Source organism: Paralichthys olivaceus, chromosome 14, assembly GCF_024713975.1.
Source record: "Paralichthys olivaceus isolate ysfri-2021 chromosome 14, ASM2471397v2, whole genome shotgun sequence".
Classification (NCBI taxonomy): domain Eukaryota; kingdom Metazoa; phylum Chordata; class Actinopteri; order Pleuronectiformes; family Paralichthyidae; genus Paralichthys; species Paralichthys olivaceus.
In genome coordinates this window covers 5,416,468-5,429,724 of record NC_091106.1, presented here as the reverse complement: position 1 = coordinate 5,429,724, position 13,257 = coordinate 5,416,468, and the positions used below count along the sequence as shown (strand labels likewise).

General features: G+C 43.6%; 1 protein-coding gene across 2 annotated transcripts; it reads right to left on the bottom strand.

The window, feature by feature from the left end:
- Nucleotides 1-4,096: 4,096 nt before the first annotated feature.
- Nucleotides 4,097-12,860, bottom strand: pwwp2b (PWWP domain containing 2B). 2 transcript variants are annotated; one of them, XM_069538891.1, is made up of 3 exons: nt 12,327-12,860; nt 8,460-10,187; nt 4,097-5,888 (listed from the first exon to the last, which is right to left on the bottom strand). In XM_069538891.1, the coding sequence occupies exons 1-3, from the start codon at nt 12,464-12,466 to the stop codon at nt 5,882-5,884; spliced, it is 1,875 nt and encodes a 624-aa protein (XP_069394992.1). In that variant the 5' UTR covers nt 12,467-12,860; the 3' UTR covers nt 4,097-5,881. The 2 variants fall into 2 exon arrangements, with proteins under 2 accessions (XP_069394992.1, XP_019951927.2); XM_020096368.2 differs by having other exon boundaries at nt 8,456-10,187; nt 12,327-12,855.
- Between the last annotated feature and the right edge of the window lie 397 nt (nt 12,861-13,257).

Genomic DNA, 13,257 nt, shown 5'->3' with positions numbered 1-13,257 from the left:
TGTTGAGGAACATATCAATGCTACAGGAATATCACGTCATCAGTCAGCATTCAGATATTTCAGTTAAAATACTTGTTTTCACCTTCAAACCAGATAACACATCGAAAAAGGGTCAAAGAGATGTGATGAAACCTCAAATGAATAACCTAGACCAAAATAAAAATGACTGGCTAACTTGGGCTGTCGATGCAGATGACAGGAGCGAGAAACAACTTCGAGGCATCAAGGACAAAGGAGGAGACGGCTCTGGCATGCACGGCCCTGGAGACGTTCCAAAAGGCCTGTTTTTGAAGCCACCGCACCATTTGCCCAGCGACTCTGGGGACAGGCGGAGCACGACAGATAAACACAGACACGTTGGGCGGGATGGTTTTCATTTTCATCATGACAGTGAAGCTCAGAGGGGTTTTTACACACTATGAACAAAGGTGTCCTCTGTGAAAGATAAAGTGGAAACTATTTCTGAGGACAATGAGTGTCTGTGTCTGTCATTTAAGTTTCTATATATCTAGTCCATCCAAGTGAAGAGGATATTGTGTTAGTGAAAGGTTTCCCAGCTAGAAGCACATTTTTGAACCTTATCATGATACAAAAATAAAAAGGCTTGAAATCACTGAGATAAAATATCAAGATTTTTAATTTTGTCATTTGTTACACATGACAAAAATAAAAATCTGTTTGTATCCCAACTTTTTTTTCAATGATTTTCTTTTTCTGGTCGACAGAAAAACCTTGTCATGGCAAGAAAATAAAAAGGAAATCACAGACTAAAAAGTCATAAAAAATAAGATATAATCACAGAATTATAGATAAAAATATCAAAATAAAGAAATGTTTTACTTTTCATTCTTATTCAATATCATAAGGATATTTTCCTATCCTATAAAACTACATTAAAATAAAGAAAATACCTGTTTTTTAATGTGAATCTGTTTGTATCATGATTTCTTTTTTCATTGTCTGAACTGGGCTGAACAACAACTAAGATAAAAACACAGAAACATATCAAATTGAAAAAGCTAACAATTGTTTGTTGGACTTCTTACTCATTCCCGTTTACTGCTGTACAGATTTTCCTGGACAGGGCAGTCAGACTTGTCAACATCCAGTTATACAATAACTTGCTGACCTTCACTTCAACCAATCTTCCTTACCACACCTTCGCTGCATAAGCCTTTTTGTCAGTGAAGTTCCGGAGGACAGCTCCATTAACATCCGCATCATGTTACCTCTGGGACCACCCAATGTGTTTAATCTGGGGGAGCAGACATGTTGTCTGAACAATGTCAGGTTTGCTTTCTTAGCCTTGGCTCTCTGTGCTAGGCCTGTTCCTGAGCATCCCCTCACACAGACCTCAGACAGGCCAGGCTTCCTCCACACTTAATTACGGCCACAGCTTGCACGGAGGCATATCATTAGCAGTAATTGCACACAGCATCCCATCGCCATGTGCCTCCCTTTTTTTCTTTTTGTCCCAAATTTACGCCTCACTCATCCATGGAGGACCAATGATCTGCTCTGTTCTGCGGAGGGGAACGTGGTGTATGGAGAGGAAGGAGTGATGCAACTGCAGACCCTCCACGTGCGAGCATGTGTTCTCATCTATCAACTGGAGGAAATCAGGGTCTAAGCCTGGGAGTGGGTTTCAAAGAGGGCCGGGGTAAAAACAGGCCCATGTGGACTTGTGCTGCAGCTCCATGGCAACTTCAGGAAATACGGGGATTACTGAGAAGCACAGTGTGTTTGTTGTGTAAGCATGTTCATGTGTGTAGGTGTATGTGTTTTCATATCAACAGTGGGACAGTTGTTCCCTCCTCCTCGGTTGTGGAACTGGTTTGGTGCACGTTGAACCATGAACTGTACATTTTTGAATCCAAATGAGCAATAAGCCTGTTTCTGCAAGAGCTCAGCACACTGCAACAAAAGAAAACGAGCTGATAGACAAAACACGAGAAAAGAAGAAAGCATCTTCGTCAACTCAACAGAGGAAATACAGCATTTAGAAAGAAATGGTGCACAGAGATAAAGAATAGAAAAAGTGAGAAACATATAATGACACATGTTGCATAAAGAAAACGTGCAGATAACATTACCAAATGCAGAAGTGCACTGAGCTCCTATTCCTCAAGTGGCAGATAAGAGATTGGTATATTCATGACTATCTAAAAACTTATGAATAAAAAATAATCTTATTTCATATCATGCACATTGCATTGTCATATAAATGAATACATTTGACCGGTAATTTTTACTCTATGATCCACAGAGGACGGACAAATCTCTCCACAGTGATCAGTCTATTTGTGTGTGGCTGCACAGCTATAGGTTGATAAAATGTGGCGTGAGTGTCATTCTGTGTGCAGAGCCCCACCCCCCAGTCTCACCTGCACAACGCAGTGGGTTGACACTTAGCAAAAGCCTCAGGTGGCGAGAGCAGGCCTGACTTGAGTTGGGAAAATCAACATGGACTGTACAGCTGTGAACAATGGAGAAACAGACGGCGTTATGGAAACGTTGAATCACTGAGCTGAAGCTGAACGTTCAGATGTAAATGTTTCAATGTGTACACAATACAATTAATCAATCACTCTAAAAGATTTTTATCACCGATACAGAGAAGATGAGGCTCAACTGGACTTCAGGTCTGAACAGTATGAGGCCCTTCCCTTTCTATTCGTTTCATGTGGCTAAATGAAGAAATAATAATTTGTTTGTGCAAAAGGAAAATATCTTTGCACAGTGGGGTATAAGATTCTCTTAAAGAGAAACAAAATCTGTGATTTTGAGGAATATAGTTGTATCTTTAGGCCATGGACCTTTTTGGTGAGGGAATATACCAAGATCAGCCTGCTGCCTATGTTCAAATAAATAATGTGGAGCATCTTGTTCAGTTATACTATCTTTATGTTTCACCAATCACAAAATACTCCATCTTTTGGCTCATCAGCTCCACAAAGACAGCATAAGGCACCTTGTAAAGTACTGAATTACTCACAGGTATTAGCAGTGACTGTTACTATCTGTTTAATACCGAACACCTTTTTAGCGACCGGTCCGTTACACCAGTTCATGTGAGCGGAGAGTTATGACCTGACAGCCAGCAGACACAGTCAGGTCAGAGGTTTGAAACGAGAGCAGGCACGGGGGTGGGGCTGAGGCCGATCTACAGCTGAGCAAGCCTCTACGGTAAAATGATCTGAACAGGAGATAGCCAGATGAGGGGGGTCATCTCACCTTGACCGGCCTAACCCTCTGAACTGCATTCCAGTTATGCAACAGACATATTTAACCGCTCCTATTTATGACACGGAGGCTACGAATCAACATGTACAGCTGAGGAGACTGGATGACAGATGAGGAGGCCAGGAGGCAGGGGGGGAGAGAGAGAGCCTCTTATACACTGATGAGCATAGTGGATTTTTGGGGTTGTTACTAACCAGGCTAGTTTAATCTCCACTTCCACTCCACAGGTGAGCAGTCACTGTAACCTCTCATAGGAGCCTGCAGCTTGTCAATGGTTGTGTAAGATCAGAAAAGAGCAAAAGCAGCTGCTCCATTTCAGCGAACCAGAAACCCCCCACCCCGAGACCTGACTAAACCTGAGTGCATGTGATTGGCTGAAAGCAAACATGTGACCACAGAGAAATCAGAGGCGGAGAGGTTGAGTTACAACCTGAAACAAACCCAAGAGCCCACTCGTGAGGCTGGTGCTTAATAGTGGGATTGTACATTTTCTAAAATGCAACTGGATAAAATCTTTACAGGAGTGTTTCAAGAGACTTTAGGCAAAAGTCTGTGAAATTATCTTCCATCAAACCTTTAAGTTACAACAATTGTTGTTGCTGTGGACTCACTCAGGTCTTCTCAGGGGCTCTTAAAGCTTGGAGCCCAAGGGGATTACCTGCCTTGTCACGCTGTTGCAATGCCCTTGCACATTGAAAATTAAAAGTCACATACTGAAATCCCCTTGACCTATCAGGATTACTTCTCTTTATGGGAAACCCTCCTCGTGACCCAAACCCACAATTGTCCACATAAGAATGTAGTATCCCTTTAGAAAAAAGTAATATCAGAGGCTGATCCACAACAGCACAGGTATTGCTTGTATATTTTATTTTTATGTACAGTACATGTAAAAAAAGAAAACAAAAAAGTGGCCAATAACATTGACCAACGTGGGCAACAGTAGATAGCCATGTTGCGCATACACAGGGAAAATCCTGACGAGCGTTTCCCCCTCAGGGATTACAGAGATGTCGACTCCCCCACTCCTCATTGTGTAAGGCTGCCTGGACACCAGCAGGGCTTGATAGCAAACAGTCAAACCGCAGATTATCAAAACGGGAGGAGTGCGATATCTGCTCCCCTAATAAGCACACCTCTATCATTGACAATCTTGTTTTTAGCCTGTTCTTCAGCCTCCATCTGAACAAACAGCTCCCAGGCAGGCAGGGAGGAGACGGGCTGGTTGGCTGAGCGTGACCGACTGTGTGCAATCTTCAGTTAAGTTTTTAATACAGACCTGGCTGTGCTCGACTCTCGCCTTCACCTCCTCCCTCCCCCTATTCCAATAGTGCTGCTTTCAACATAAAGGTCACTAAAGGTCAGCACCGCAGTCTGCTTTTTGCCATATGACTCAAAAGTAACTGCAGGCTAGTAGCAAACGACGGCAAATGTCTTCAGCACACTCAGCAGTTGAATTCACAGTATTCTTACAGCATGTAATTTCTTTTTCTCCCAAAGTCACTCATAAAGCTTTAACTGATAATGCATAGGGGGCTTTGACACATTTGTTCACCCATGTTTCTCCAGTGGAAATGTGGATTTTTGTAGTGTGTGTGTTCGTGTGGTGGAAAAGCTGAGAGAGAAACACACCCAAGTCAAATGCGAGAATACAGTGTACACAACCATCTGTGTCTGGTGTCCCCAAAAATCGTACAATAGAAAAAAATAAAAACAAAAAAAATTGTATCTCATGTATCTCCAAGGCCATGGATAGTCAACCACAAAGATGTCTGAACTCCCCCTGCTGCTTATCAGGGCTGTATCTCTCAATAGTGTTTCAGACAGTGAGCTTACAGCAGGCCACCAAGGTACAGATAAAGTGCTTTTTTTCTCTTAAACATGATGCTTTAAATAATTAAAGTGATGTAAAAATGGTTCTCAGGTATAAGAGGGGTAAGTACGCCGATGTGACACTCACTAAAAGTTAATGAAAATGAAATGGAAAAGGAGACAGTATAAATACATCCACAAATGTAGGCTACAAGGATGGAACACTGTGATCGCAAGGAGAGCTGGAACAGTCACTACTGTCTCTGGATGGAGCCATTCACAGTTTGACAAGTAAAGAGGATTCAGGGTAAGACTTTTTAAATCATCGTAAAATGTGTCATGGTCCAGGGTGGGGTTCTTTGAAGATACCACCGGCGTCCTCTGGCTGGACGAGATGGACCTCGTGACTCGTTTGTGGTTGAGGACCGTGATAAGAGCAGCAGCAGACCGGCAGGTTTTTGCGAGACTTTAGTAGAAAGGTGTACTTAACAGATCATAATAAAACGATAACAGATAATAAATACATTCGGGTCTTTGTAGTGTCATTATTCGGCTCTATTGAATATGATTAAATCTAGAAAAAAGTGGGAATAGTTTAGTTCATGTGGGGCCATGAGATGCCTGGCCTTTTTCCTTTTGCTCCCTTATCCAGTCTCAACGACACTCCACCTTGGCGGCCATTTTCCACAAGCCTTGAGAGAGAAAAAAAAAAAAAAAAAAACGGCATATAAATAGTAGCCGTGGCAACCGCACGTACTCCCTCCTGGGTCTTGATGACAGAGTCTGAGAATTCGGCAGAAAAACCTCGGAGACCTCTCTGCAGTCCTCAGCCCCTATACAAGAGAGAAAGAAGAGAAGGAAGAAGAAAAAGGGGGAGAGCAAAGGCAAAGTCACAAGGAGCAAACAAAGCTTGGCAATTCTTTTTCACCATATAAACGGCTCAACAAAGACAGATATGTGCTTCACAATATGTCGAGTTGGTCATGTTCAGATTATGGAGCAGAACGAAGTGAACGTAGGCTACTTTCCAGCCGGCACAAACCTCTGTGTAGCTGACAGAGCAAGAAAAAAAAAAAGCTTCCCTTATGAGCTCTGGTAAAAGGACCAAACATAGACTTGTCTTAACCCCTCACTGAATATTCTCAACTACTGCTCCTCTTTGCTAATGAGGCCGTTAGCAGAGTTAACAGAAGAGCTGGTAGCTGCCTGTCTCCCTCTCATATCACTCAAAAGACAATATTTAACCTTTGAGTGTGTGCCAAGGTGACGCAGGTTCACTGAACTCAGAAACCAGGGGGTTGGAAACGCCATATCAACTGCCGCTGAGACAGAAATCATATGTCTATGGAAGCAGTGTCTTTAAATTCCTTTCACTTTAGATCACTCTGCGTTTGTTGCGACTAATTTTCTGAAATTAGCACTTTTAACAAGCGATTCCTATTGAGGAGTCAGCAGCACAGCCTGTGCCTTCATTAAAGCTGGCCCTAATGTTTGTTTTGCCCCTTTCAACACAGCCACTGCTCCACGGCATGCATGCAGCAGTCACGGCAGACCTTACAAGTGTTTGTTAAATAAGCAGGTTGCCCGCAGAGTCGTTTTCACTCAGCACAAATTTCCCCCCGGAGTTCACACACGAATATCATCGAATGGGATCGTTTATAGAAATTTAAGGATGGGCTGACAGACATTTATTCAGTAATGACAAGGATACCTTTACAAAAACACTGTAGCACAAGATCCTCCTTTCTCATGTGAACATCTGAGGAATTCAATATAATGAGAAAAAAATATTACTGACGGCCTCTTTGCGTCTCCCAAAGTGACAAACCGTGCAAGTAGATTGGAAAAATATCTTCATGTCTTCTAATTCCATATACTGGATATTTTAGATAGAGTATGCAGTGCTAGAGGCTATTCAGTGTTCCAAAGTATTCTACAGGGCTCTAATTTCAGGCATATGACATCTGTGACAAATAGGATGACTGGAAATTTGTTCAAACAAATGTTGCTCTCTCTCTCTACGCTTACTAATGAGATGTAATTTTCAGATGTGAATTCAAAAAAACGTCTTTAGCAGTCTTTTCTGCAGTTTGCCTTTCTAATATGAAGAACGTGGCAACTACTGTTTTCTGCTCATTGCCACAAGCATCGTCCCTATATGCAAAAGCTCTTGAATCTTCTTATCCTTTGAATTGTATATCTTTGTCTGCATGTGTTTGGCACCTCTTTTTCATCCTGAGATATTTGTATTCTCTTTGGGGTTTTTTGAGTTTTGTGTCCATCACCACCACGCCCACTTCCTCGTAGTGACATTTTCCTGCTGTGTTTTCACATGGGCTCAATGTGACGTTTTCCATACATTTTACAGGAAAATGTCTGGAGCAGCTGCTTTTATTTGCTCACATACAGCCCTCTCTAAAATATCTGGAGATCAGTGCAGGTCTGAAAGCAGCTTTACTGATCAAAGAGCAAGTGAAACAATCTTTCCACTCGCAGTGATCAGGTCATATAATCTGCTGCTAATTAATGCTAATTTAGTGTGCAACTAGATAACAGGCCAAAATTAAATTCTGGTTGAGCTGTGAGCTCTTTGCTCAACCAGCGTCTGCACTTTGCCAAAGAAAATTTGTGAGGAAACAGACTCTCACTCTGTGTGACACCACCGTGCAACTGTGATTCATTCTGTAGCGCAGTAACTGCAACAGAATGATATATCTTCTTTTGTCAAGACTGCGTCACAGTTGACTCAGTTTGGTGTGTCAAGTGCCAGAATCTTCCAGTTAAGCTTCATTCATATCAAATCAATTGTTAAAGCTGAGCAGCTTGATAGTTTTGAAACAGGACGTCCATATTCAGATCATGAAAAGGATGTTGTAAAAGTCAGGATATTTCAATGTGTCAGAAAAAAGTTTGATCTACATTTCATATCTTCTGCTGCTATATCTTTGTTTGATTCCTACATTTTGAAGCATATTTGGCACAAAAAGATATTATCTGAATAATTTCATTGTAATTTGAACATGTATTAAGTAGCTGCTTCCACATTTCAGTTGAACTGTAACTTAAACAGCCTCTTTCCTTTCTGTGTCTTCAAACTAAATAATTCAACATTTGATCACTAAACCTAAAGATACCAAACTTGCATGGATTCAGATTTTAAAAGGCCAATTTGGTCTTTTTCCTCTTGTTCGTACACTCTTCATATTGTATAGTTTGTTTATTTTTCAGAGGACGAAAACCCCTCGTGCATCTAATAATTAGAGGAGCTCTTCCATTTCTGGTCTTTTCTCTGACACACATTGTTGATCTCAGAACTACTTGTTGGAGCAATGACTGAACACCTCTGTTCAAACTATAATGGTAGATGTGATGAACCAACATACAAAAGCTGTGAACTAACCTACGTGTCGCAGTGGGAAAGCAGTGACGTAATCTCTGGGCTCATGTGACCCACAGCTTTGGCTGCCTCCAGGATGGCTCTCCTGTACATCCCTTTCTTCTTGCGGTTGAAGCGGGACCTGAAGAACTGTCTGAAGGGCGACAGTTTGGCAACGGAGAGCTGGGAGGTTGTGGGTGAACCGAACCATGACACTTTCGCCTGGGGCCATTGCGCCTCGCAGCTGGCCGTCTCCTGTTTGCGGGTACCGCTGATGCTGAGGACGCGCGCCGGCCACCAGGGGAAGCCGTGGATCTTCCCCCACACAATGTCTCCCACCGCCACAGCGTGACCCTCCTCTGTTACACACTTTGTCATGCTGCGCGTGTGCAGCCGCACCGTAAGCGGTGGCACAGTCTTGCAGTCCTCTCGTGAAGGAACGGAGGATGAGGTTACAGAGAGGTCTTCACCTGGTGCGAGATCACACAGCTCAGGTGAGGTGCCATCAGAGCTGAAGGACTTGGACTCATCTAGACTGTCGCTGCTGCAGACTGACAGACTAGAAGAATCTGCTTTACGTTTGCGGAAATTAATGAGAAGGGTAAGGTCACTGTGGCCCCGCTCAGCCTCCTCTCCAGAACTCCCTGACCACAACTCCAGAGAATTCTTGCCTTCCCCCGAGTCTTCAGAGTGGGGGAGGCAGGGGCCAGTGACTCTAGGGCTTCGTCTCCTATTGCCGTCTACAAGTTCTGCCTCATACTCGACCACACTCTCCTCACCCTCTCTCTGAGGGGTTCTTAAGCAGATCTTTGGAGAGGGCAAGTCCTGACCCACAGTTGTGAAAGGTCTAGTAAGTTTGAGTTTGGGAATGGACACAGTGAGGCCAGACCTAGTGGCATCTAGAATGTGCCGTTGTTCCTTGGTGGGATCAGAAAGCGCCTTGCCGTTCTCACCCACGCCATTCTGCACCAGCTGTTTGGGGCAAAATGGTTTCACTGAACCGTGGACACGTGAGGGGATCTTGATGACCTCCCCCTTACCCTGTGGAGTACTGTACGAGATCTTTATGACAGGACTGTGGGGGATAATCACGTCACCTCCGGGGAACTTCTCCCCGTCGGCTTCCCCCTTTTTGTCCTTCCTAAGGCGCTTGCTGTCAAGGCTGGGGACATTTTCCCGTCGTTTATTGTCCTTGGCTGCAACGACATCCTCTTTTCTCAACAGCTTAGAGGGGATATCTTTGTCATCACCATCGTCGTCACTATGTAGTGAATTTTCTTTTCTAGACGTCTTAGTGTTGCTCATGCCATCTTTGCTGTCTTCATCACTATTCAGTGTGTTTTTGCACTTTTCACAGAGTACCTGCCGTGGCCGCAAACGGATAGTGCTCATGGTCATGCGGCCAGGCTCTCGCGTCCGCCTCTTCTTTCTCTTGATTGGTCGCGGAGGGGGTTGAGGTACCCATTGGCTGTAGCTGTGGCGCACCCATAAAGGCTGAGGGAAGGGGGCTCCTTCAAAATAAGGAGGGTAAGGAGCCGGTCCAGCTGGAACTGGTGTGGGGACGGGGCAGGGAGGAGGTGCAGTAGGTATGCTGCTTTCGGGGAGAGTCTCCTCATCCTTTGGTCTTTGTGAAGTCTCGCTGGGAGAATTGGAAACCAGCTCCTCACTCAGAACTTCTGGGATTTCACAACCTGGTTTGGATATTGGGCAGTCCCCGAGTTTTGCTGTGAAATCTGGTAGACAGAAGAGCCCAGTCCTGAGATGAACAAAAAAAGGACAAAACAATATGTTAATAACTGAGTGTTTCATTCTGCTTTATAACAGTTCTACAGTGAAGTTCATGTAGACAGCATAAAGTTTCTTGTTACACATGACAAGCATTTCTTGAATTTTTATGTTAGGTGATTTGCTCTTGAAGAATGATACTGTAATGCAGCGCTGGTGTTTCTCCATGTTTGATAACTAGTCCGTTGGGAAAACACAAATCAAATACCTCACTTTTTCAATTAGGAAATGAGAACCCGGAGCGGTTCAGAGCTTTTCCTAAGTGTCCCACTTTGTTTTACTTTGACTGGACACACTGACGCCACTCTCCTTGTCACCTGTATGCTGAAAATTCTTTTCGTGTGGGGGTTGGGGTACGCTTTACAAGCAGGCATCCTGCTGCCTCAAGCCAAAATGGAGCAATAGTATCACTGACTCTCTCTGAGTGATTTTACGTGTTCTTTTTCGTTCTCTGGGACCTGCAAACATGTCCAGAGAAGGCCCGACTGCCAAGTAGTCTTTGAGAGGTGCCTGGCAGGCAACAGTAACATGGCTGTGCTGCTTTAGTCAGGAGACAGCAGACAAAGAGACTACAGGATGCCCAGGAGCCCCCCCACCCTCCCCAACATCTGACTGAACAAAAACAATCCCATGAATCACTCGGGATTCAGAGAGGTAGTGAAGGAGCCAGGAGATTTCAGTTTGTTTTTGCATCCGCGTCTACTCAGGGCTTATGTGCGGCAAAATTATTAATTAGTGTACATTTGGGGAGCTTATTTTCCTCCCCAGGAGAAGTAACTGGCAGGAATAATAGTCTCTTGGTGAAGCTTGTTCCTCTCACCTTTTTTATATGTGCCCCTAAAGCCACAGAATATTAGCCTTCACTCTGACTGACATGGCACAAACAGTGCAGCCTGTGACAGGGAACACAAAGTGCTTGTTAAGCTCAGTGTAAGGACACAGCATACGACCAGCAATGATTCACCCCACTGATGCCATTTCACGATGTGTACAGTTTAACCATCTGAGTGATAGGCCTAACAAACCTGTGGGAGACAATAACAGGAAATGTATTTCCATGGGCTGAAAAGTAGTCAGATTTGTGTTAGTGACTAGGCCTGAAATATTTAGGCCTATATTAAGTTATTCTAAGGCCTGCCTTTTCCCATTAGGCCAAGTTATTTTCAGGACGAGTACGAGCTCTCACATGAAAAACCATTTAAGCATACTAAGGGGCAAAGCTGGTCAGATTCTGATTCTGCTCGTCTATAAATAGTCCAAAGCCAATGGCTTTTAAGGTGAACAACACTAAGAGCAACACAAGGCTTATACATGAGGCACTCACCAAAAGAGGCAGAGAAGACACGGATCTATGTTAAAATTACACTTCTACAGGTTTTATCATTTTATTTAAAGGGAAAGAAAGGAGCTGCTCCTGTCAAACACAGTTTAACATGGTCCCTGGATCTGATCAGGAAAAGTGTTGAGATACAACACAACAGATGTGATGTATCAAATCTCACATGACATTTTCTATTGTTTCTATACATCAGGGGTGACTGGAAATCAATGCAATCAATCCACCTCTCAGAACTACAACTGTATTCCACAGTAGTTAATGAGAGTATCACTGTACATAATTGTTGTACACAATGCACATCGAGCAGCATGTACAAATACTTCAAAACGTCCCTCATGTACAGAATACTGTTCATGCAGGGCCTACCCTTTTACTCTATACGTTTTAGCTGCCCTGAGTTTTATTAGGCTAACAATAAGCTAGAGAGGAACTCAGTGCCATTAGCTACTGTTTAAAAGAAGACATTAAAAACCTGTGTAGACACAGTCTCTATCTTCACATACACTTTCACACCACAGTCAAACAACGCGTCTTATCGCCTTATTGTGGACTAAAATGAGAAGAGTTTGCCATTAGCCAGCAAGCTAACAGAAGCTACCTTGTCAGCTACAATAACCCATAGGTCTTTTGTATGGAGGCCCGGCTGGCTAACAGCTAGCTAGCAAGCTAGCTCGGCCATGTTAGCATCAGAGCTACATTAGCCACTAGCAGAGTTTAGCTAATTAATTTCAGATGTAAATGTATAAAAGGAATAAAGGGAACAACGCTCACTTTTTGCCGCAGTCGAGTAATATCCCCGTGTAGCTCCTCTCTCGGTAGGTCAGCGTCACCACCAGTGTATCGTTAACTATTTGATCGATAGTGACAGGTACCCGAGAGCCGGCCCGCAGCTCCTCGGCCGCAGCCTCCATGTTTCCCTGGGTGAGGTGTCCGGCTCGGCGGTGCTCGATCCCGGCCAAGGGAGCCACGGTCGCGTCGGCCAAAGATCCGTCTCCCCTTCGCTATTGAAGCAGGAGGCTACACCAGGGCATAAAATGACGCCATCACCCCCACCAAGTCAATTACAACAGCACTGCCACCGCTGACATCACGCTCTCTGTGCTGGAGGAGCAGAAAAGCTCCCAAGACAAGGCCGACCCTTTCCCCGGCTCACTCCGGCTGCTTTGACGCCATTCATCACTCCCGACTTTATCTCGGGAATGTCTCTGTTTCAGCAGCGAGAGACCGATGGCGGGTTGTTCTGCACGTCTTTACACTGGATTAATGATAAATATGGATTCGTTTGCTCATGGAGCAAACCGTGCCACATATTTACTGAAGACAAAGAATTATGGCCTGTTTTAACAAACCACCCTAAGACATCAGCAGCTTTTATTTATACTTTTACATGAACATTAAATGCATATTTGCATTATTTCCCTTTATTATAATAATTCACATTCATCCCCTTTAAGAATACTTATATTTTAAGCTTTAGTTAACAGTGTGAGGTGGAAGGTGGCTTTTATAATTAGCACAAAGGTACATCATTATGTATATATCTCTTGTGCTCTTGTGTATATTGGGCTAATGTACAATTTAACAATTAAACAGCTCAATTTAACACATTCAATCTTAAGATCTTCAATATATTATGCATGATTGGGGGTACTAAATGTAAATAAGGTGAAGTAAATGTAAGGACGACTGGTTTGTACAATAG